This window comes from Pelobates fuscus, chromosome 5 (genome assembly GCF_036172605.1).
Source record: "Pelobates fuscus isolate aPelFus1 chromosome 5, aPelFus1.pri, whole genome shotgun sequence".
In the NCBI taxonomy this organism is placed as follows: Eukaryota; Metazoa; Chordata; class Amphibia; order Anura; family Pelobatidae; genus Pelobates; species Pelobates fuscus.
Genome location: NC_086321.1, coordinates 355,855,806 through 355,881,069, shown reverse-complemented (window position 1 = coordinate 355,881,069; position 25,264 = coordinate 355,855,806). Strand labels below are relative to the sequence as shown.

Here is a 25,264-nt window from a genome sequence, read left to right as displayed (position 1 = left end):
GCAGCTGCACAGGCAGGCAGCATGAGGGAAGAGGAGCTCAAAGATTGAGCTGACCCCACACCAACATCAGTCAGCAGCAGCAGTAAGGCCCAAAGCAAGCCACCCTTCTGGATGCAAAAAGTAAGCCAACAGGAAGGTGGCTGCAGATATAAAATATTATCAGATGTTTGTGTGCACATATCTGTGTCAAGGTCCATCCAAATAATGCTATAATGTATTAAAAAGGAAAAAATAAATCCCATATAGATTTACATATGCCAATGTTTATTACAGATCCTATATAGGGTGCATTTACACATAATAGAAGTAACATTAAATAGTATAAAAATGTTTACATAACTGAACATAAATTGTATTTTTTTTTTTTAAAAAAGAGAAATAAAAAGTCCCATAAATGGAAACACTGTTGTCATGGAAGCTGTTCAATAAATAAAAAAAAAGAATTCTATTTTTTTTTTTTAAACTGCAGTAAAATTAAAACCATAATGCAAAGATTAATCAAAAAAAAAAGTGCCTGTTATTTGCAATTCAATCCACTAGAATTCTTTGTTTAATGAGAAAAAAAGCCACCATTCCTCATAAGAGCGTTAGAACAGTTATAGGGGTTTGGAACAGGAAGCAAGTCTAGTGACCGGGGGTTAATTATTTGTGTAAAAGCTGCTCGCATTTTAGCCGCCTCTGCCTCCATTTCCTCCTTTCTTTGGCATGCCATCTCAGCCAATATGTGCAACCTATTAATTTGTTCCTCTAGTTCAGACTCTCGGGCTGCAGCAAGCACAGGTGGTGGGCATTCCTCTAGCTCCATCTCTTGGGTTGCATCAAGCACAGATGGTGGGCATTCCTCTAGTTCAGTCTCTTGGGCTGCAGCAAGCAGAGGTGGATCACATTCCCTGAGGTCAGTCTTTTGGGTTGCAGCAAGCAGAGGTGGTGGGCATTCCTCTAGTTCCGTCTTTTGGGTTGCAGCAAGCACAGGTGGTGGGCATTCCTCTAGTTCAGTCTTTTGGGTTGCAGCAAGCACAAATGGTGGGCTTACATCTTCTGCAGGATGTCTCTGGACTGGTTGAAATGTAAACCTGAACGGAGCACCTCCTTCGGCCATGCTTTGAAGGAGGTCATGGCCATACCTGGATAGCATAGCAAGGGGTGGGAATACTGTATAGGACACTGGCATTGCAGCAATAATGTTCGTGGGGGTAAGAGGAGGAGGAAGAGGAGGAGGAGGAGGAGTTTGGTCCACCTTAATGTTTAATTTAGGGTAAACTGGAGGAATCGTTTTCTTGTTTTCCTTTTGTGTTAAGCCTGACAAACTTGGCCGAAGACCTTTTTTTAATAAAATTTTGTCCAGAATTCGCCGCCTGGCATTGATTAGCCAGTTACATATCTGTAAACAGAGAATGGATAGACAAGTCAGTGAGAATAGAAACAAATCATATTTCCTTATAAAACATAACTCACATGCCAACACATTATGTAGAACCAGTATTCCAACTGTAATACACAACATTTGCCAACATACTGTACTAGGCCTACTAAAACAAGTTAGTACTATCAACAGTGACTAGATGAATTTGCTATAACCGTTTGGGGAGTGGGTATTTGCAAAGTATTTTGATAAAGTTTATTAAAGTATCAAGTTATAAAAATGCACGTATTGATTACTATCCACTATGTTTGAACCCAATTGGTGTAACAAAATTTAAAAAAAAAAAAAAAAAAAAACACAACAAACTAGTCCCTCGATATTACAGATCGACCAAAAGCCCAGATCATCCCCAGTCCATTATTCATAATACAAAAACATTTAAAGGATTTTAACCAGACCAAGGGTTTCTAGTTCTGAAACTAGAAGAAAAAAAAAAAATGTGGTCTTGTCTAAAACTTAACTTTAGACAGACACAGTTATTCTGTAACTGCAGCTGCAAAGAAAGATAAACAAATATAGAAACGTATTTTGCTTAAACTTGGTAAATTATACAAAAACTCATTTATAAATACTTGGAGTGCAAAAAAAGTTTAGAAATCAAGTGTAAAGATAATATATCATACCTTTTAATACCAGACCGAATGTTGTTCTGCAGTGACCACTAGAGGTCACTGTGGTGCCACATTAAATGTTAAGTTTTATACAAGACTACAACATTTATTGATTCATACAGTTGTAAAATAGTAGATAAAATTCTTATATCTTGTAATACCTTTATTGGACTAACAATTTTATAATGACAAGATTTCAGGAGAACCTCCCTTTCTCAAGCATTTCTCAGCAAAGATGGCACGTAGAATTCAAAGTCGAGTTGTGATACAGGGGTTAAAGCGATATGAGTGCAGATAAGCCACAGGCTGATAGAAAAGAATGCTCACAGAGGGTCGTTAGAATTGAGTAAGTCTAAATTATGTTAATCCAATCATTTTTATTTATTTATTTTTATTAATTATTTTTTTAAATTTTTTTTTTTTTTTTTTTTTTTTTTTTTTTAAGTATTACAAGATACAAATGTCATCTGTTATGTTAGATCTGCATCACTGGACTAATACTGCTACAATCTCTACTCTTTATTCATAAAAGTAGACTTAGAACAGATTGAAGCACTGAAGCGTTTCAGAGTGGAGACAATGGATATTGAGTAGCAATAGTAATCTAGCACAACGTTTTAAACATGTATGTTTAGTGTTTCCATAGTGATTGCCCCAAAGTACAATTTCTATTAACTTTTTAATTGGGTAAGAGAACAGTCTGATCACTTACCTGAGTGTTTGTTAGACCTGTGGACTTCATCAATACTGCCTTTTCTTCTTCATTTGGGTAAGGGTACAGACAATTATCTGAGAGCCATTTCCGTAAAATATGAACTGCTGGTCTTGGCAGACTCCTGCTCTTCCTTCGGTCAACATTTTCGGTCAGTGCGTTGAAATGATCTACATGCATGGATTCTGCAATATTGGGAGACAATATGTTACAGATTCAAATAGAAATATTATACCCCAAGAGACAGGCACATGGGCGCCTGCAGGGGAGAGAGGCTATGGGGCAGTAGACCCCCCCAGATTTTTCAGCATGTGCCTATATTTTTCTTGTGAGTTTCAGAATACACTGCAATACTGGTGCTGGCCAGTTGGTGGCTCTGTATGGAGAAAGGCAGGGATAGGAAGCTTCATCTTATCCCTGCTTCTCTCTCCTGACTGAATCTGCAGGGGAGCAGCACAGAGTGCAGCCAGCAACTCCCAGACAGCCTACAGATCAGGTAAGTGAGGCTTGGAGGGGAGAGAGCCTACAGATCAGGTAAGTGAGGCATTGGGGGGGTGGGGGGGAGACAACCTAAAGATCAGATAAGTGAGGCATGGGGTGGGAAGACAGCCTACAGATCAGGTGAGGTTAAGCAGTTCTGGTGAATATAGTGTCCCTTTAAGGAGCACAAAGGTAAAGTAGGAGAAGGAACAGAAATTAGCAGAAAGAGTCAGTAATGAGCTGGAAGAAGCAGACTGAGCACAGAGGTAAAGTAGGAGGAGAAGGGAACAGAAATGATCAGCAAGGAGCAGAAATAAATCAAAGAGGGCACAAAGGTAAAGTATGAGAAGGAGCAGAAAGGAACAGAAATGGCCAGCAAAAGCACAAAGGTAAAGTAGGAGAAGGAGCAAAAGTAGCAGAAAGGGATCAGAAAGAAAGGAGCCTAAAAGGCACAAAACAAACGGAAAGGTAATGAAGCCAAGGAGAAGACCGTGTAGGAATAAAAAGAAGACTGCCAAATGAAGGAGAAAAGATTGGAGCAGGGAGGACGAGTGAAGTGATCCTTCCACTTCATTCTAAACACAACATCACAAGGCTTTGGTCCCTGGGCCTGGCAGGAAAACTTTGGATCTTCACATCTCCCCGGGTAAAAAAAAAAAAAAATTATATATCAGTGTTAATGTGTTTACTTTTATTTACGGAGTGTCAGGAAGCACAGAGTGCTGTTGGGTAGGGGTGCCGCAGATTGGTCAGCTGGCACTCTAAGCCAATCACTAGATCCCCAAAAAAGTAACTCTGGCCAATCAGCGGCACCTATGCCTGATGTCAATCTGCACTTCCTGACACTGTTTCCGAAGCCGAATACCACTGAGCAACCTGGAGCTGGAAGAAGAGTTTAAACCATGTGAGAGCGGTTTAACCCCTTAAAGGAAAGCGCCCAGGGGCCTTCTGGCATGGCATTTTCATTTAGATTAAGTTTTTATATTAACTAGAATGTTCCTTTAGACACCATTTTCTTATATAGGTGACAATTTGTAATGGATACATAGGTTTATAACTTTTTGAAGTCAATATATGTTAAATACTACACATTATTGTTTTTATATACTGTTCTAAAAATTGTTTTCAATAAATATAAAAAATAAAGACTCAGCATGTCTTTATTGGGGTGTATCTACTAAACAGTGGTTTATATATTTTTATAATATTGGCCACGGAGTATTCCGTTAAAGGAGACTAGATGTAGAAAAATACATGTTTTACTCCATTTTGTGAATCATGGAGCTGCTGACAAGCTAAAAGGGTAATTCATTCTGATATGGTTATGGTGCCTAAAGTGCAGGGCCAGATTAAAAACCCATTGGCCTGGTGCTGACAATTGGGCCCAATTACAGAATCTTATCGACAGAACACTAATACCAACCTCCCAATCATCATGTACCAACATCAGTGTCCAGTGAAGCAGGATGTCGGTTGGCAGGCTAAAAGGGTGGGCCACTGACGAGTCACGTAAACCGAACCGTCCAGAGGGGTGAACATGCCCAAAAAGGGGGCGTGTCTGCCCAAAGACGAAGGTCAGCCTGGTTTGAATGCATGTCAGGCTGGCCAACAAAAGGCATACTGTGCAGACAGCACTCAGAGCTTGGCATAAATGCATCCAATGATGCGCTCGCTCCATGCTTTCCAAGGACGATCCCCTAGCACTCGCTTGTAGAAGGAAACATGCCACAGTGTTAGAGAGACTGAAACAGCAAGCACATTTGCATAGCGTGCAAAGGCAGTTTTACCTTAGCTAATTTCATTGTCAGCTAGTCCACACAAGTTGTTCCCTCCTAAGTTCCCATACTTGAGCAAGTGAAGAGACACACACACTTAAATAATTGGGCTTATTCCATGTGCATTGGCCCCTAAAAAAGTGTTTTCAAGCAAATAGCAGCTTGAGTTTCCTGTAAAGTTCATGATTTGATCTAAAATGTTAAAGGCACTTTCAGAGATTCACAAAAACTGGCTTCCAGACAAAGCAACATTTGTTCAGATTTTGATCAAAAATTAAAGACTACTGTATGAGATTAGAGTAATTCAAATCAAATCACAATGAGAACATCTATTTAGGGTGGTCCACTGTGGGAACTCTCCATATGGCTTCAGAAGAGGTAAAGACAAAATGGGAACTTGTATTCCCTCCCTCATCTTCCATGGCCACTGTCTCCAAACTTTTAATGGGGACAGTGGCCATGTTCGGAAGTACAAATGTTAATGTCACTTTCCACTGTCCGGGTTATTTTATAATTATATTACAACACAAATTGCAACATCTATATACTTACAATAATACAGATCATGCTCCCACACAAAGATATAGGTCTTAAAATTAGGATTTTAGTTTTAACACAACTGGATTGATCAATAAACTAGGAATTCTACACAGAGGCAAAAGAATGGGTTAGTCCAAAATAAAGCTAAAAAAAAAAAAAATATATATTTTCACCTATGCTTTTTACAGTTTTTGTATTTTGGTCTAATATTTGCAAATACAGCACCTTTATCCGTTTTACCCAATTTATCGAATATGCACAAGTCTCTTGTCAACCTCAATAAATGTACCTGTGGCTCAGTTTGAGAGATACTAAGAATGTTAGGAGAGTGTTTATCCGGAACAAAAGACCGGACTAGAAAAAGATTCTATGACAATAGACAAGTTGTTTTTTTTATTTTTTTATTTTTATTTATTTTCATTTTTTTTTTTGAATGGCATTTCTTTTGGCATAGAGTTCAGTGAGAGATCTGCTACTTAATATTTAGGCATTCTAGTGTGTATATAAATTAAACTGCTCTCTAGTCAAATAATCCAGCTGTTCACCTTCATGCCCAAGTTCCATTCCAGACCACATGGTGATTCTCTATCACTTATAGTTTCTATCTTACCTGGTTCTGTACCGGTGGCTTCCATTGTTGTTATGGTAGCAATTAATAGGAAGAAGTCTTTAAGCTGGCATCGGGCAAGCGCAGCTTGATTACCTGTGCACAGGTGAGGGAGTATGATGGTCCTAGTCTATGTCTGAATATTTTAAAAGCATACACCCAACCCCTAGGTGGGAGTAAGATTTGAAGGAATGGTCAAGATTGGCTCAGGATTGACTGGTGAAGGGGATGTCTAAAGTCTGTCACATTTACATATCACTGGGGATTCGTCACATGGATTTCTGAGGTGTACAGTGTCTCATTACAAATGCAAAATGGTGGACTGTCTTTCTGTCTGTGTAAACAGCAGGATAATTCCTCCTGTGAGCACAATATACACAACAATGGAATGTGCCACTTCCAAAACAGGTTAACTGTGCTCACTAGTGATGTCACGAACGGGCGAACCGCCATAGACTTCAATGGGCAGGCGATTTTTAAAACCCACAGGGACTCTTTCTGGCCACAATAGTGATGGAAAAGTTGTTTCAAGGGGACCAACACCTGGACTGTGGCATGCCGGAGGGGGATCCATGGCAAAACTCCCATGGAAAATTACATAGTTGATGCAGAGTCTGGTTTTAATCCATTAAGGGCATAAATCACCTAACATTCCTAAATTGTTGGTGGGGCCTGCGTGGTGAGTGGGGGCCATATAAATAATGGGGGGGACCTACTTCCCCCCCCCCCCCCCCGGCGCCCGCGCAGTGGGTGGGGCCATAAATCACAATGGGGGACCTACTGTCCTTCCCGCCCCCACCCGTGAGCATTGGGTGGGGGCCATAAAAATAATAAGGGGGGACCTACCGTCCTCCCCCCGGCCCCCACCCCTGTGCGGTGGGTGGGGGCTATAAAAATAATGAGGGGGGGACCTACTGTCCTCCCCCCCTTGCCCCCACCCCTGAGTGGTGGGTGGGGGCCCTAAATAAAAATCCCCCCACCCAATCAAAGGCGACTAGGGGTCCCCAAGCCCCTAGTCACCCACCCCCCCACCCCAAAAAAAAAAAGTTACCCCCTACCTACCCCTCACCCTAAACAATAGTGAGGGGGGATAAAATAACTAAACTGTAAAGAAAAATTCAACTTACCATTTAAATCTTTTTTCTAAAATCTTTTTTCAGCCCCAAAAAAGGCCAAATAAAAAGCCATCATACCCGTCGAATTTAAAATAAAATAAAAAAATCCCAGCGCCAAAAAAAAAAAAAAAAAAAAAAAAAAAAAATCGACGAAAAAGAAAAAACCTGACGCTAAAAAAATTAATCCATCTTCACCCATGGAGGGCTCTGCGCAGACGGAGCTCTGCAGGGCGGGGGGGGAAGGCTTATAAAGCCTTGCCACGCCCTGCAATTAGGCTAAGAACACTGATTGGCTTGTTTAAGCCAATCAGAGTGCTTTGTCATTTTACACAGCGTGGGAAAATTCCAAAGAACTTTCCCACGCTGTGTAAAATGACAAAGCACTCTGATTGGGTGGCTTGAAATCCATCCAATCACAGTGCTTTGGGTCATTTTACACAGCGTGGGAAAGTTCTTTGTTTTGGTTTGTGGGGGGGTCTAGGCTCCCAGAAGGGCGTGTTTACATTTGATATTCTATCTGTCCAGTGTGTGCTCACACAGAGGTGCTCATTCAGTCCAGATCACCAGATGTCTCTGATTGGCCTAAATATCCAGTGGAAATTCAAAATTGGAATGCATTTTTATCTTTTGCTTTATGGAATAGCCCCCAGAATTGACATTTGAGCACAAGTCTCATAAATAAGTCCCCTCCCCCCCCCCCAGAAACATGGTACACTACACTATATAATATTCATACTATACTGACTGAACACTACACATGGATGTGATCCACAATATATTATATACTGAATGAGCAGATTGCCCCTGTGTGATGATGCTGGGTATCTGTATACACCAAAATGGAGTATACTGCAAAATATAATGAGGCGTATCTTTACACCTCTCATATTTGTTGTGTAGCTATTAATGTAAATATTCTTTAATGTACTCTGCTTTCTGTGTGACAATGTCAATTTACACTAGTAATTCACTGTACAGTGTGTACTTACTATATATAGATATTGGACAAGTCCCTAGTGTATAGTAATAAATAATGAGTATTTCCATATATGGATAACATGATTTCCGTCGCTAGAGGTTGCTCATCCATTAATGTTTGAGTGATCTATAAATCAGCTCAAAATATATAGATGTGGACTCTTCTAAACCCAGTTGCTCCTGCCTATTAATTTTTTTTATTTTTAATCATTAAAGCTATATTTATTCTACAGTTCTAGTAGCAAAACAAATTATTGCATGAACAGGAATGTACAATAAACTACTACCCCCCCCCCCCATACAGTTTGCCAAATGGTCAGAAAGGATAACAGGGGGACAGGGAAGTTATGGAATTCTATTAAGGTTGTGTATAATGGGCAGAGCTCTGCAGGTACAAGGAGGGGCAGTCTATAAAAATCACCCAGTGCAGAGTCTTTGATTGTGGGAACTAAAGAGTAACCTGTATTTTATGCCCCTGGGGTTCTATGGACAGTGAGCTGAGAGCCGTTAAGGGGTGAATAGAATAGAATCACTAAACACAGATTATCAATGGCATCCTGGGGTCAGGATTCCAGCTGTTCGCAATAACATGTAAAAGTTGTACAGGTTATCTAGAGCAGCATTCTTAACAGGGCTCTGACCAGCTGATGCCATAGATAAAAGGAATAGATACTTTGTTTACATGTGGTATATAGAGAGGAGGGACAATACACAGCTGATCATGAGAACTGTGAGCTTTTCATTGGATGCATTGTTTTTTGTCCAGAATTATGAATTATTTTTTCATTTTTATTTTATTGGCGACTTAGGTATGTAGAATTTATGCTCTAGGTGTGCCCGGGGACAACTGAAGGAAGTGCTTGATGTTTGAACAAGTCAAGTCATCAAAGTTTAGTTGCCCAGATAGCAGCATATATGGTAAAATCCCAACACTAAGAATTTTTAGGCCCAGCATAGATTCACATTTATTAACTAAACTCTGAATTGTAGTAAATCAAAGACGTATTGCAAAGTTGGAACTTCATAAAATCAGCAATATTTTTGCAATTCCGTTTTTTTAATTCACTACAACTTTGTGTTCAGTTAACAAACTCCAAACTTTCTGTAAGGTTTGTGCTGGCATCAGATAAGTTTAGCCAATTTTAGTGCTTGGTTGGCAATTTTATTTATCCCTTGTTTTTGATCAAACATCATTGTGTCTCTGGTTGGCTAAGTGTGGCTCACAGGCAGTAGTGGGATTCAAAAAAAATGTTTGTAACCAGTTCCGACTTTATATGTTTCCAACTCCATAGGGACCGACCCTAGACACTATGGTGTCTGGGTCCTAGACCCCCCCCCCCCCCCCCCCCCAGTCATGCACATCAATGCAGTCACACACAGGGCCGCCCTTAGGTGTTCAGGCGCCCTCTGCAAGCCAATCTTGTGGCGCTCCCCTTGCCATCTTTGTTTGACCCCCTCTAGACAATTTCAGGCACATTCACAATCTGTCACCTGCACCCCCTTCATAAGTCCCCTGCCCCACTTTAATAAAACGCAATCGTTCTATAGAAAACAAACGCAATAAGGACAAGCACCTACATTAAAGGCTGCTGCTTCCTGGATCCAGCTGTCTGTTTTTCCCACTCCGCCGACTCCGACTGAAGAGCACCTGCCGCCCTGACACCCATTGAGCGGATCCTGACATCACGCCCCCACCTTCCTCCTCCACGCTCCCCCTGCATTCCAATTCGAGCCGGTTTGTGAGTGACCAACTGCGAGCTGTGTCGCCCCAGTTGCCATGGTGCCCTGTGCGACCGCATGGCTCGCACACCCCAAAGGCCGGCCCTGGTCACACATACTGGATGGTGGGGGGCAAAAATAACCAGAGGTGGCAAAGGGAATGCTAGTCACCTTTTATTTCAAGCCAATATGCAATAAATGCATAAGCATTGTATGTCATGAATGATAATGAGCAGTAATGCATAAACCTTGTATATCATACCATTGAGCACTAAATACAAAAATTAGTTTTGCCATGCCACAGCGAAACATACATAAACTTGATATCATGCCAATGAACAATACATATCTCAACTTGGCATATCATGCCAAAGAGCAGTAAATTTATCAAATTTGTATATCTTGCCAATGAGCCACATGTGCCCCCAAATAGCCTGCCATTACATCTCACTGCCACCAGCTTCTCTGTTATATCTCTGCCCTTAGCCTCTGTGCCATCTCGTCAAGGGTGACAGTGTGGAAGGGTGCTAGTGAGTGGAAATGTTGACAGTTTGAGGGGTGATGAGTGTGTGGTGGTCACAGTGTGAATGGTGACATCGCCCTTCAATACATATTTATTCCTCTTCCGTCCATGTCCCTCTACCCAATCCAGCCATGTCTCTCCCCCCTACCCCTTTCATCCATGTCACTGTATTTCTTCCACCCATCCAATCCATGTCCCCCTACAACTTCCCTCCATGTCCCTTTTCCCATTCAGTCCATGTCCCACCAACCCTTTTACCCATGTGGAGGGGCTCCCCAGCCAGCTTAGTCTGCGTGTAGTTCCCTTATGGAGCTGCATGCTACCTGCAGACCAAGTCTGACAACTAAATTTTGAGCCCTCAGCATTGGCCAGCTTTGCCAATGATTCGGCGAACTTGCTAAATGTTAGTAACAAGTTCACACCAACCGGTGCGAGTTGGCTGAATTCCACCATTGGATGAAAAGGGGACACACACACACACACACACACTTTTTTTACTCAGAGCCATGGGTGTCTGCTGTTCATTATCATGTATAAGTTAAAACAGGTGCAAAATGGCACTTTAAAAAAAAAATAATAATCTTATTTCAAGGGCAATATATATCTATATATCTATCTGCACCTTTTAGGAGTGAATCCAAACACTTACAAGTTCAAAAAAGTTAAATTTAAAAAGTACGCTGTGTCTTTACATTTTTTTTTTAAATTCTTTATTTTTGTTGTGCAGGTGAGTACATAGGTTAGTCATACGCCACAACAGCGTGCATTTATACTTGAACATGAACAGGTGAAACAGTGGCATAGAGAGTTTGCACATATTTTGTTTTGAATAGCATGATAAGTTAGGCAGTTATGTCTGAACTATAATAAACAATTTGTTAAGTAACTCGCTTGTTTTAGTGAACAGTGGAGGGTTTGACAGCTAATTCTGTCACATGACTAAAAGGTAACTTCACTGGTGTATCTAGACTGCTAATTTTGAGGATCATAGTGTAACATTCAGGCTATGTCGCACAGGCTTAGTCTAGCGTTTTGTAAACCAAACAGTTAATTTGCAGAGTAGGCTTGAATGAAATAGGGTAAAGTTAAATACAACAAAAAAAAATGCTAAACTTTGAACATTGCTAGATTGCTTAATTTAGAGCAGGTATAAGGTAAACACACTTGAAAGCAGTGTCTTGGTACAATACAATACAATGCCTATAGACGTTATGCTGTAAGCGTTTAGGTTAAGAAACCTTGCTTCGTGGATAGTAGCGTTAAACCTTGTCTTTCAAATAGTCAGGTATATCCTCGAAACTATGCCTATATCATGCTGGGGTACATCTACTGCAGTATAGAGGGTGTCTGTTAAATAGGCAGGTATGCCCTCTGAAGTATGCCTATGCTATAGTGCGTGTACATTCTTAACCATGTACAGTCTTAGCTAGTACACCATTATAGAGCAGTTTAGGCAATTGAGTAGTGATTATGTATCATGGAAGTTTGTTTGGGGGCATAAAGGGCTGAGTGCTAGTGGCTACTATGCCTCACATTAAGTTCAAGTCCCCGTCGCATCAGCCGATGCCTCTTCGTAACTGAGTGTGTGCCCCTCGTGATGGTCGTCGCGGCTGTTCAAAGGGTGAGTTGTAGTGAGGTAGGCTCTGCTCTGCATGCTTTTGGGACGAGGTTCTCCTCCATGAGGGTTGCTGTGGGGCGTTCCGCCCGTTTCTCTTTCTGGCATTCAGCTTCCCTGTCTCTCGATCTGCAGCGCGGCCGGAACTGTGAGTGTTCAAGCGTGGGGTTGCGCCCTGCTGGGCAATGGCCATTAAGGCCGCAGATGTACTGGCGGGTCTCACATGTTGGTGAGGTCCCCTCCGGTGTGTGCGGGCTTTAGTGTTGGTGCCCAGGGTACCTGGTTTAATTTCCCTCTGTGTTGGTCTCCTGCTCCGCCGGGGGGCCTCTCTGGAGATCTGAGGGGGGTTCCCGCCTAATTGGCGCCGTAGTGCCGGGCGAATCCACGCCGCCACCTCTGTGATCGCCATCTTGTAGGACCGTCTCTGGGCCTGAAGCCTCTTCCACAGGCTTGCGCAGATCTGCTCGTAGAAGTCTCTTGTGTGCATAGGAGGCTTGATTAGAGGACGTTTTTTGGCAGGCTGTGTCAGTGCCACCCTCCGGTGTGGGCCTATGCATGCCCCTGTTGCTTTGGGTGTTGTCGTTGGGTCGGACGGTAACTTGGGGGTGATCGTCCCCAGCGAGGACCGGGATATCCCCCGCCGGTCCAGAGGGGGGGCAGCAGGGTCGTGTCAGGTTCACGCTTGTGAGCAGCTCCCGCGCCGGGGGATCGGCCGTCTCCCCCAGGCCTCAGGCTCCGCTCCATTATAGGCCGCACGGTCGGAGTGAGTCGTCCCGCCTCGCTTTGGTGCCGGATCGGTATCATTCTGTTATGCATGTCGTCGCGTGTAGATCTCTGGCCACCATGAGTTGCTAGCGTTAAGGGGTCGATCTGTGGTAGCATGGTTGTGCTCTTTACTCGTCTTTACATTTTTTAAGTGAAAATTTACAATAACGTGTAACAATTAAAGTACAATTCATAATGCTTTATACAACACTTGATATTGGTGTCACACAAGTGTAAAGTGCAGAAAAAAAAAGGTTTAATGTTACCACAACTTTCAAAATATTTTTTCAAACCACTCAGAAAGGTTCAATAGATTTAAAAAAAAAAAAAGGGGAGAAGGGAAAAGAGAAAATATACATGGTGTGATATTGTTTCAACACTGGGAAAAAAAAAACCACAAGATATAAAAAATGAGCTACACACTTACAAGTGTAGAGTAGATAAGTCTGCTCTAACTATAACTGTTTCAAACAGTAATCCCAAAGGAGAGAGAGACATTTTACCTCTGAGTGGTTTAAAAAAAAAAAAAAAGAATGTTGTGGTAATTTTAAAAATTCGCTTTTTTTTCTACACTTTACACGTGTGACACTAATACCAAAAACGTGTTGTATAAAGCATTATCAAATCCACTTTATTTTGTGCAAAGTTACAATAAAGTGCAACAAATAAAGTATTGAATTTTTCACTTTAAAGATTTACACACAGCGCACTTTAATTTCACTTTAATTTCACCATCATGTATGGTTCATTCCGATATACAATATAGCCCTTCAGTCTGAATTAGGATTTATATAGTGCCAACATTGTTATCAGTTCTTCAACTAATATAACAAGCAAACAATGGGATAGGTTAAGAGATAGGCGTGACAAGGATGTAACGCCTGCGCACTCTAAACCTGTGAGTGAGAACGGGCACCCACATCCTGCCTCCTGTCCCAAGTGGGGTCACCTAGTCTGGGCCAGTAGGGGATAACCAATAGTATAAATATTAGCAATCAAAAGAAAATTCCATTAGCCCCTTAATAAGGTGGCTAATTTGTAAAGACCCAGTCTGAGACACTACAAACATTTATTTATAACGAATAGCTAGAAGAAGCAAAAATTCACAAACTAAATATAACTGACTGGAAATGGAGACGTAGGCACCAAAGCATCCAGTGGTATGGAACAATGTAACCAGAGGGAGACCACTAAATATCTGAAGTAACAAAAAGTATCAAACACAGAAATAAACTGACTCCAAATAATAAACACCGAACTAGCCTTATAAGGCTACTCCCATGCCTAAGTAAGTGAGGAGATAGTGTTACTAAATGCCTAAGTCTGCAATATTCATGTAGGCTATATTAAGCTTGGCCCTTTAATGCATAGGGCGTTAGTAAATCTCCACTTAATAGCTAAGCACCAGAAAAAAGTGCCAAAGGGAGAAAGGTCACCATCTAAAAAAATTGGCAGCCCTAATAATCAAAAGTAGACAAAGTAAAATAAGACTTACTAGATAGGCATAGAAGAAACAATTTAAGTCATAAAATCATAAACTCCCATGCCTAAGTAAGTGAGGAGATGAAGTTGCTAAGCACCTAAATCTGCAGTATACATATAGGCTTAATGTGTCCTGGCCTTTAATGCATAGGGTGTTAGTAGATCTCCCCTTAATTCCTGGGTACCAGTAAAAATGCTAAAGGGAGAAAAGTTACTGTCCAGAGGATCAGCAGCACTAATCAGAGGTAGAACAGAAAGTAATGTAAAGTAGAGATTGCCTCTCTCCCTGTTAAACTTACTAAATAGACATACAAGAAAATAATTGAAAGGAAACATTTAAATCATAAGAAAAACATGTATCACACAGTGCAGTGAAATGCCCGTGTGTGCAAGTTAAAATTTACCCATAAGAAAGAACCTGACGTGTGCTTCAATGCAGTATATATGCACTTTGTCAGAGGCCAAAAAAAAATGTACTGAACATGGACTCTTATATCAGAGTACTGCACCCAAAGGTAATTAACAACAGCCAATTGGTTCCCTGGACATCTTGAGGGGGGTGTGTGAGGGGGCGTGACCATCAGATGACTAATGTCACACCTGAAGTATACCTTATTATATATAATAGATGCCCATCACAGGGCTGTCAAATAAAAAAAACTTTTTTAGTTTATTTTTATATTATTGTTATTTTTTTCAATATGTTATTCTTATTTATTGTTCTTAACGTATTCATTCTCGTATAACCTGTTATTAAGAGTTACAGAAGGTGCATGAAGGTTTCAATGCCTGTCTTTAGTCAGGTTAATCTTTAGATGGACACTATAACCACCATGAACAGTTCATCTCGCTGAAGTGGTTTAGGTGCAGCCAGTCATGCAGTGCAAATCATTGCACTTTAGAAAATCTCTAACAATGATATATGCAGCCCCCGTCAACTTCAACTTCAAACAATTCCTCAAGCAAACCTAGGATACTGTCAATATAAATAAACAAACAGTTAACAGTTTCCACATCTGCCAAGCAACATCATTGAACCACTCCGGCTATGAAGCAAATGATCTAACCTATCAATCAGGGCCGGCCTTAGGCCTTCAGGCGCCCTGTGCGAAAAATCATAACAGCGCCCCCCCTCCTATCCATGTGTATAGGAGATTTATTAAATAAATAATTATTTAAAAACAAACAAATATTTATCCCTGTCATTACCTTGCATGGAGGGGGGCATGCTGATTTCTGGTGATCCAGTTTCCTGGGAATCTGGTCGGTGCCTTCATTGGGTGCAGTCCATCAGTAACAGTCTCATGATCTCAGGCATTTACAGTATCAGAACGTCCTGATTGGCCAGAACTCGGAACTCGGAAGACAGCTACATTTATCATGTGTGTGTCAGACGTAATTGTGTGATGTGTTGGCTATGTGCCATATTTGTAATGGGTGTATTGACTGTGTCTGATATATGTGTGTATTGATCGTGTGTGATTTTTGTGCAGTGTGATGGATATTTCATTCAGATAAAAAATATGTACCGTATATACTCGAGTATAAGCCGACCCGAATATAAGCCGAGGCCCCTAATTTTATCCCAAAAAACTGGGAAAACGTATTGACTCGAGTATAAGACTAGGGTGGGAAATGCAGCAGCTACTGGTAAATTTCTAAATAAAATTAGATCCTAAAAAAAATATATTAATTGAATATTTATTTACAGTGTGTGTATAATGAATGCAGTGTGTGCGTATGTGTGTGTGTATGAGTGCAGCGTGTGTGTATGAGTGCAGTGTGTGTATGAGTGCAGTGTGTGTGTGCATGAATGCAGTGTGTGTGTGCATGAATGCAGTGTGTGTGTGTATGAATGCAGTGTGTGAATGCAGTGTGTGCAGGGCCGGTGCAAGGATATTTGCCGCCGTAGGCAAAAAAAATTTTGCCGCCCCCTCCCCCCCCATATGTCCTGACTTCCCCTCCTCCCTCAGTGGTCCTTACCTCCCCACCCCCGTGTTCCTTCACTCCCCCCCCCCCCCCCAGTGGTCCTGACTCACCCCTCCCCTAGTGGTCCTTACTTCCCCCTCCCCTCCCATAGTGGTCCTTATCCCCCTTCTCCCTCCCATAGTGTTCCTTATCCCCCCCCATCCCTCCCATAGTGGTCCATATACCCCCCCTCCCTCCCATAGTGGTCCTTATACCCCCCCTCCCTCCCATAGTGGTCCTTATCCCACCCCCTCCCATAGTGGTCCTTATACCCCCCCTCCCTCCCATAGTGGTCCTTATACCCCCCTCCCTCCAATAGTGGTCCTTATCCCCCCCCCTCCCTCCCATAGTGGTCCTTATCCCCCCCCCTCCCTCCCATAGTGGTCCTTATCCCCCCCTCCCTCCCATAGTGGTCCTTATACCCCCCTCCCTCCCATAGTGGTCCTTATCCCCCCCCTCCCTCCCATAGTGGTCCTTATACCCCCCTCCCTCCCATAGTGGTCCTTAACCCACCCCCTCCCTCCCTCCCATAGTGGTCCTTATACCCCCCCCTCCCATAGTGGTCCTTATCCCCCCCCCTCCCTCCCATAGTGGTCCTTATCCCCCCCTCCCTCCCATAGCGGTCCTTATACCCCCCTCCCTCCCATAGTGGTCCTTAACCCACCCCCTCCCTCCCATAGCGGTCCTTATACCCCCCCTCCCATAGTGGTCCTTATACCCCCCCTCCCTCCCATAGTGGTCCTTATACCCCCCCTCCCTCCCATAGCGGTCCTTATACCCCCCTCCCTCCCATAGTGGTCCTTAACCCACCCCCTCCCTCCCATAGCGGTCCTTATACCCCCCCTCCCTCCCATAGCGGTCCTTATACCCCCCTCCCTCCCATAGTGGTCCTTAACCCACCCCCTCCCTCCCATAGCGGTCCTTATACCCCCCCTCCCTCCCATAGTGGTCCTTATACCCCCCTCCCTCCCATAGTGGTCCTTAACCCACCCCCCCCCTCCCATAGTGGTCCTTATACCCCCCCCCTCCCATAGTGGTCCTTATACCCCTTTTTTTGTTATTATTAATTTTTTATTATTATTATTATTATTTTTATTATTGTTTCTTATTTTATTTATATTTTTTTTTTCGTCCCCCCTCCCTGCTTGATATATGGCAGGGAGGGGGGCTCTCCTTCCCTGGTGGTCCAGTGGCAGTTCAGTGGGGGGGGAGAGGGGGGCTGGCAGAGCTGTAACTTACCTGTCCTGCAGCTCCTGTCAGCTCTCTCCTCCTCTGCGCCGTCCGTTCTGCTCTTCTGTCAGCTCCCAGTGTAAATCTCGCGAGAGCCACTTACACTGGGAGCTGACCGAGGTGCTGACCGGACGGCGCAGAGGAGGAGAGCGCTGACAGGAGCTGCAGGAGAGGTAAGTTACAGCTCTGCCAGCCCCCCTCTCCCCCCAGTCTGTATTATGGCAATGCAAATTGCCATAATACAGACCTTGACTCGAGTATAAGCCGAGTTGGGGTTTTTCAGCCCAAAAAATGGGCTGAAAAACTCGGCTTATACTCGAGTATATACGGTATATAGGCCCATGTGTGAATGCAGGTGTGCATTTTTTCAGAGTAACATGCACACAGTCCATGCACATAGTCACAAGCACATGGTCAGGGCCGGCCTTAGGGGTGTGCAAGCTGTGCGGCCGCACAGGGCGCCATGGACCAGGGTGACAGGAGTGCAGGGGAGCTAAAACAGGTACATGGGTGGATAATTTAATTATTCTTCATCCGGGTCTATAAAAAAAAAATTTGTGGCAGTGGGGGTGGGGCTTGCCGAGTGGCATGGACGGGGCTTATCCCAAGGCAGAGGCGGGGCTAATACCTACCCGAAGCCCCTGGTAACTGCTGCACAGGAAGAGGGAATGAGTTTCTGCCTGTGTGTGTGACTGTCTGCCTGTGTGTGACTATAACTGTGTGTGACGCTGTAGCTGTGCCTTTGTGTGTGCCTGTGCCTGTATGTGTGACTATCTGCCTTTAACTGAGTGTGTGTGTGTGCCTATCAGCGTGCGTGAGTGTCTGCATGCCTGTAACCAAATGTGTATGACTGTCCACTTGTAATGGAGTATGTGTGACTGTCTGCTTGTGACTGTGTGTGTGACTGTCTGCCTGTAACTGTCTGTGTGACTGTGTGCCTGTAACTGTTTGCCTCTGTGACTGTCTGCTCGTAACTGAGCATGTGTGACTGTCTGCCTGTAACTGTGTGTGTGTGTGTGTGTGACTGTCTTCCTGTAACTGAGCGTGTCTGACTGTCTTCCTGTAACTGAGCGTGTCTGACTGTCTGCTTGTAACTGTTTGTGTGACTGTCTGCCTGTGCCTGTGTGTGTGACTGTATACAGGCAACTTGGTGGGGGGGGGAAGGGGGCGCTGTGAAGAATTTACGCACAGGGTGCCTAATGGAGGGTGCCTAATGGCCTAAGGCCGGCCCTGCACATAGTCACACAGACAGTTACAGGCACATAGTCACACACACAGTTTCAGGCAGTCACACACATGTACAGGCAGACCATCACACACACATGTATAGGCAGCCACACGCACAGGTAAAGGTAGCCAAACAGACACACACAAAGTTATAGGTAGTCAGTCATACACACACAGGTACAGGCGGTCACACAGTCAGAGGCAGACAAGTCGTACACACAGTCACAGAAAGTGGTACACACAGTCACAGGCAGTCGTACACACAGTTACAGTCATACACATACAGTTACAGTCATAAAAACACAGTTACAGACAGTTGTTCAGACTGCTGCTACACAGTTACAAGCAGACAGTCTCACACAGTTACACAAAGACAGACACAAGCAGTTACAGACAGACAGTCACAGGCAGACGGTCACACACACAGTTACGTACAGTTACATCTTTCCATTATAGGCTGGAGGGGGGAACAGGGGCACTGTTGAAGTAGATGGAGGATTAGGGTCACTGTGGCAAATGGGGAGCAGGAGAACTGAAGCAATAGATGGGGGAACAGGGGCACTGTAGCAGTAGATTGGGGGAGCAAGGGCATTACAGCCGTAGATGAAGGGAGCAGGGGTAGATGGGGAGCAGGGGCACTATAGCAGTATATGGGGGAGCAGGTGCACTGGGGTAGATGGGGCACTATAGCAGTAGATGGAGAGCAGGGGCACTGGGGTAGATGGGGAAGCAAGGGCACTATAGCAGTAGATGAGGGGAGCAATGGCACTAGGGTAGATAGGGGAAAATGGCAATATAGGGATAGATGGGGCACTATAGGGGTAGATGCAGAGCATGGGCACTATAGGGGTAGATGGGGAGCAGTGGTAGATGTGGAACAGTGGTGCTATAGGGGTAGATGGGGGGAGCATGTGCACTACAGGGGTAGATGAGGGGCACTATAGGGGTAGATGGGGAGCAGGTGCACTATAGGGGTGGAAGAGGGGCACTATAGGGGTAGATGGAGGGAGCAGGGGCACTATAGGGGTAGATGGGAAACAGTGGCACTATAGGGGTAGATGGGGAGCAGGTGCACTATAAGGGTAGATGGGGCACTATAGAAGTAGATGGGGGAGCGTGGACTCACTTATCAGGCAGCAGATTCAGGCCTCAGTTAGCCCCTCCCCCGCCGGCCTCTTAGCTCTGCCCCCACCGGCTGATTAGCTCCGCCCCCTACATATGTCTTTGCTAAGCCCGGGTAGAGGATAGGGAAGATAGGGAGGGCAGGGAGTGTGCAAGCTGTGTCGGCCACATGGCGCCCTGTGCAACCGCACAGCTCGCATAGGTATTCCTTTCTTTAGGGAAAATACTCCAGTCCAAGAAGCTATTGGTGGCGATAGGTTTACAGAAGAGGGGGATGGTTAACCTGATTCACATAAATGGTGATATCAAGGAAGTTAAGTGCCTGTCCTCCTATCTCAGATGTGAGCTACAAAATTATGTTATTCTGGTTCAGAATATTGACAAATTCAAGGAAGGCAATCTCAGTACCAGTGCAAATGATAAGCACATCATCGATGTAGCATTTCCAAAGTTGGATGTGGTTGGTATAGTACGCTATTTCATTGCTGAACACTATATTTTTTTCCCACCAGCCCAGGTGGAAGTTTGCATATGAGGAGGCACAAGTCGTCCACATAGCTGTCCCCCTCACCTGCTGAGCTGGGGGAGACTATGTACTACACTCTGCCTCTGGTCTTCAGTGATTTGCCTTGCTTAGGGGCACATCCACAAGCAGAAAAACCTCTTCAGTTATGTCTGTATGCTGGCTTTATAGAAGAGTGATGTCACACTGTTGCTATATACCCTAGTCCAGGCATAGGCAACCTTCGGCACTCCAGATGTTTTGGACTACACCTCCCATGATGCTTTGACAGCAGTATGGGGGTAAGAGCATTATGGGGGATGTAGTCCACAACATCTGGAGTGCCGAAGGTTGCCTATCCCTGCCCTAGTCTGTGCTAGAAGTCCCGGATAGGAAGTGTGTATAGCAACCACAGAGTATGTGCTGTGGTTGCTATGCTTAATAGAGCAGAAGGACCTCCTGTTTGTGGTGTTTTCTGCTTTCCCTTACCAGTAAATGATTCTGCACCCCGAGGCATTGACCAACATCTGGGAGAAAAGTCGATTTTTAGAGATCTTTTTCCTAATCTATACATTTGCTAGCAAAACTGCTAGTGCAATGTATAGATCAGGAGAAAAATCTATTCAAAATAGGCTTTTAAATCTATATCTAGAGGGGAAAAAAATCAGGCTGAGATTTCACATCCCAACTTTTTGAAGTATGAAAGCAAGTCAGAGACTGGGTAGGTATGGAAGCATTAAAATGCACTTTTTGTATTGAAGTTAAAACAATTTTTTTTTTAATATAAATAAGTCATCTGCGACTTATAAATAATAAATATGCATGGTTGTATTTAATTTAGCAAATATACTTTCAAGGTAAAACTCTGAATTGTAAGAATATGAAATCCAAATAAAAAAATTTAAAATTTACAATAAAATATGCTTAGATTCGGGCAACGTTTAGTTCTATTTTAGCTTATACTTTGCCCTTAGTTTCAGTTCATTACAGTTTGGTATTTAGTGAATAACCCTGCTAATAAAAGTCTGAAGGTCAACTGGTTCTATCCCAAGATTTCTGATGAAGGGCTTCCTTGGCCTCCTCCGCATCCAGCTCCTCCTTGAACCACGAGGCCACCTGAAGCAGTATCTGGAACCTTCTCATGCTGTCGTCACAATGCTTCGAAGGTGTTTCAGTTGTAGGGGGCTGACTTTGAACTTTAGGAAGTAAGCTTTGAACTTCAGGAGGGCTCCTGACCTGCAGCAGAGCAAGAGGAGCCGATGACACTGGAAACCGCATGGGCAACGGAGCAACAGTGCTGGTGGAAGGAAGGGCGTCAGCCGATGTTGTTCCAGTTACAATGTGTGCAGGCATGAACTTCTTGCCCCCTTTGATTCTGGAACGGGAGCATCTTTTTTTCTCTGCGATCTTCGGCAAAATCATACGCCTGGCGTGAATAAACCAATCCTCTATCTGTAAACAGAGAGGATAAGGGGTAAAATATATGCGTAAATATATTATATGTACCTGAGCATTATGGGAAACAGACTGCAACCACTGCAGTCCATGACTGGACCAGCTTATATTTCACAACAGGCATGCGTTTAAACAGTTGGCACACAATGAGGTTATGTAGAAAGATCATTTCTGGAAGTATCAGTGTTCCATAGTGATTGGTCTACTATTAAATCTCTCACTGATTTTACTCCTCATATAGAAGGTTCAGGCTGTCTAAGGACATTCTAGGTATAGAATGGGGTCAGGTTCCTTACCTGACTGATTGTTAAGCTTGTATACTCCATCATCTCTGCTTTCGCTAAATCGTCCGGGTATGGGTAAAAGTAGTTCCTTTTTAACCATTTAAATAGTATCTTAACTGCTCTTTTTGGTAAATTTTGGTGTATTGTGTTCTCATCCGCATTGCTTGGTTCTTCTGCTTCCCAGTCGTTCCATGCTGCTGGAGAATGGGGAGAGAGACTGGTTAAATTGAGAACAGAAATAGATAATCATTTCTCTCTAGTGGCCAACTAGGTCCCAGATTCCTCTGTTATGTTCACACAGGGCTGATATCAGGGGGTGCCAGCAGTCTTGGGGGGCCCTGACTCTTCGCCTCTGTGCTGGTAATCCACTGTGTGCACTTACAGGCCCTGCTGGCTTCAAAGAGGGGGCCAGGACAGACTCAGCTTCAACTCCGGCACTCGCAAGCTGCGGCTATAAAGTGCCACCGCAGGTTTGCTATGGCAACTCTCCGTGCGGCACACAATGTATGTCTGGCTTGCGACAGGAGGCAAGGACTGGCTGCCGGAGGGGGGAAATTGAGACTGCTTGGCCCCTCTTTGCTGTACAACAAGCTGAGCCACCCAGCCACCAGTGAATCCAGCGCCACAAATAAGAGGCGGGGAGGGGGGAATAAATGTTATCATTAAAAAAGCAAAAATACCCTGCTACCCACCGCCCTTGTCTTACATAAAAGTAATGATGGTCCAGGCACTCAAGTTCAATCCAGTGGGCAGATTTATTGGAGCAAAATCAAAACAACGTTTCGGCCCACAACAGGGCCTTTGTTACATAAAGCCACATCCACACAAACAGACACCCATTATTTCCACTACATATACTGCACCCACTACACACACACTGCATCCACTACACACACACAAACTGCACCCAATACACTCACAGCATCCACTACACACACACACAGCATGCATTATACCCACAACATTCACTACGCAAACACACACACAGCATTCACTACACACACACACACAGCATCCACTACACAAACACACACAGCATCCGCTATACACACAGCATCCACTACACAAACACACACACTGCACACACTACATCCACTACACACACAGCATTCACCACACACTGCACCCACTACACACACACAAACTGCACCCACTACACACACACACACCATCCACTTCTCAAACACACATTGCATCCATTACACACACACATCATCCACTATACACAAAACATCCACTACACAAACATACACACATTATTCACTATACACACAGCACCCACTACATACACAAACTGTGCCCATTTCACATACACAAACTGCACTCATTACACACACTGGATCCACTACACACACAAAAACTGTACCCATTTCACATACACAAACTGCACTCACTAGACACACTGCATCCACTACACACACTGCATTCTCTCTACACACTCACACACTGCACAAACTGCACACACCACATCCACTACACACACACACACATACATTGCATCCATTACATAGCAACAACATCCACTACACACACTGCCTCCACTACACACTCATACTGCATCCTCTACACACTCACAAACAGCATTCACTACATACACGGCATCCACTACACAAACACACATACACACAAACACACATGGACACACACAGCATCCACTACACAAACACACACAGCAGTCACTATACACACTGTATCCACTACACAAACACACAGCATCCACCATACACACAGCATCCACTATACAAACATACACACACCATCCACTACACACACACTGCACCCACTACACAAACAAACTGCACCCACTACACACACTGCATCCACTACACCCACTACACACACACTGCATTCACTATACACTCACAAACAGCATCCACTACACACACACCATCCACTACATAATCACACACAGCATCCACTACACACACATACACACATAATCCACTACACAAACACACACACAGCAGTCACTATACACCCTGCATCCACTACACACACACAAACTGAACCCACTTCACATACACAAACTGCACCCACTACACCCACTACACACACTGCATCCACTACTACACACACTGCATATACTACACACTCACACTGCATCATCTACACACTCACACACAGCATCCACTACACAAACAGCATCCACTACACACACACATAATCCACTACACAAACACACACACACACACACACAGCATTCCATATACACACAGCATCCACTACTCAAACACACACACACAGCATCCACGATACACACAGCATCCACTACACAAACAAACACACAGCATTCACTAGACACCTTTATTTTTTCAGAGGTAACTTCCCTGGTGGTCTGGTGCCATCGCTACTTCGCCTGCAGCTCTGCCAGGTGCAGAGCTGCAGACTACGTGATGGGTTTCTCGTGAGCTTTGGAAGTGTCAGAGCATTGCCGTGGTAACCCGCGGTAACGCTCTGATTGGCTGAGATTGCGAGACACTAACTTCAGTCTGCAGCTCTGCACCACTGGCAGAGCTGCAGACTGGAGGCGCAGTGCTCCCTCCGCATGGGTAGAGTGAGTGGAGGGGCCACACACCCAGCGGCATACAGGGCAGACCGCAGGGACATGTTATTCTGCCCTCAGGGGAGCTTGGCCCCGGGGGCCCAGGCCTTGAGCTGTGTAAGAGATCCCACAATTTCTGATGGCTGCTCTGTGTTCACATTTTCTGCTCCCATTAAAAAATATCACCAGCAATCACATCACTGTACAGTGTACATCATAATGGCACACAGCTTCAAAGATATAAAACTCACAATAGTGTGGTACATTTACTCAAATCGTCTCCCAACTCTACTTTTCTAATGTTTTAATTCCCTTTGTGAATTATTACAGATGGTAGCTTACCTTGTGCAGAAACATTGGGTTCCATGATTTTGCAGTATTGGTGAGCAGGGAGCCAAACCCTGAATAGGGTAGGTGAGGGAATGTGACAGTCTGACTAGTAGGAATACTTTGATGTATTAATTCCCTTTAGATTTGGGAGGGTGGGGTAAAATTTTAAGCAAAGACCATGATTGGTTAAGGAATCAGGTTGGTGGAGTGGTCTTAAATCTGCCTTTTAGTGAAAATTAGCATTTCACTGAGATGTCCT

The 25,264-nt window shown here is 44.0% G+C and overlaps 2 protein-coding genes across 2 annotated transcripts; both read right to left on the bottom strand.

The window, feature by feature from the left end:
* Window positions 1-518: 518 nt before the first annotated feature.
* Window positions 519-14,794, bottom strand: LOC134610384 (homeobox protein TGIF1-like). Its single transcript, XM_063453336.1, has 3 exons — window positions 14,750-14,794; window positions 2,747-2,931; window positions 519-1,381 (listed from the first exon to the last, which is right to left on the bottom strand). The coding sequence occupies exons 1-3, from the start codon at window positions 14,751-14,753 to the stop codon at window positions 551-553; spliced, it is 1,020 nt and encodes a 339-aa protein (XP_063309406.1). The 5' UTR covers window positions 14,754-14,794; the 3' UTR covers window positions 519-550.
* Window positions 14,795-21,426: 6,632 nt separating this feature from the next.
* Window positions 21,427-25,042, bottom strand: LOC134612285 (homeobox protein TGIF2LX-like). The gene is made up of 3 exons (XM_063456623.1): window positions 25,018-25,042; window positions 22,146-22,330; window positions 21,427-21,846 (listed from the first exon to the last, which is right to left on the bottom strand). The coding sequence occupies exons 1-3, from the start codon at window positions 25,040-25,042 to the stop codon at window positions 21,427-21,429; spliced, it is 630 nt and encodes a 209-aa protein (XP_063312693.1).
* Window positions 25,043-25,264: the final 222 nt, after the last annotated feature.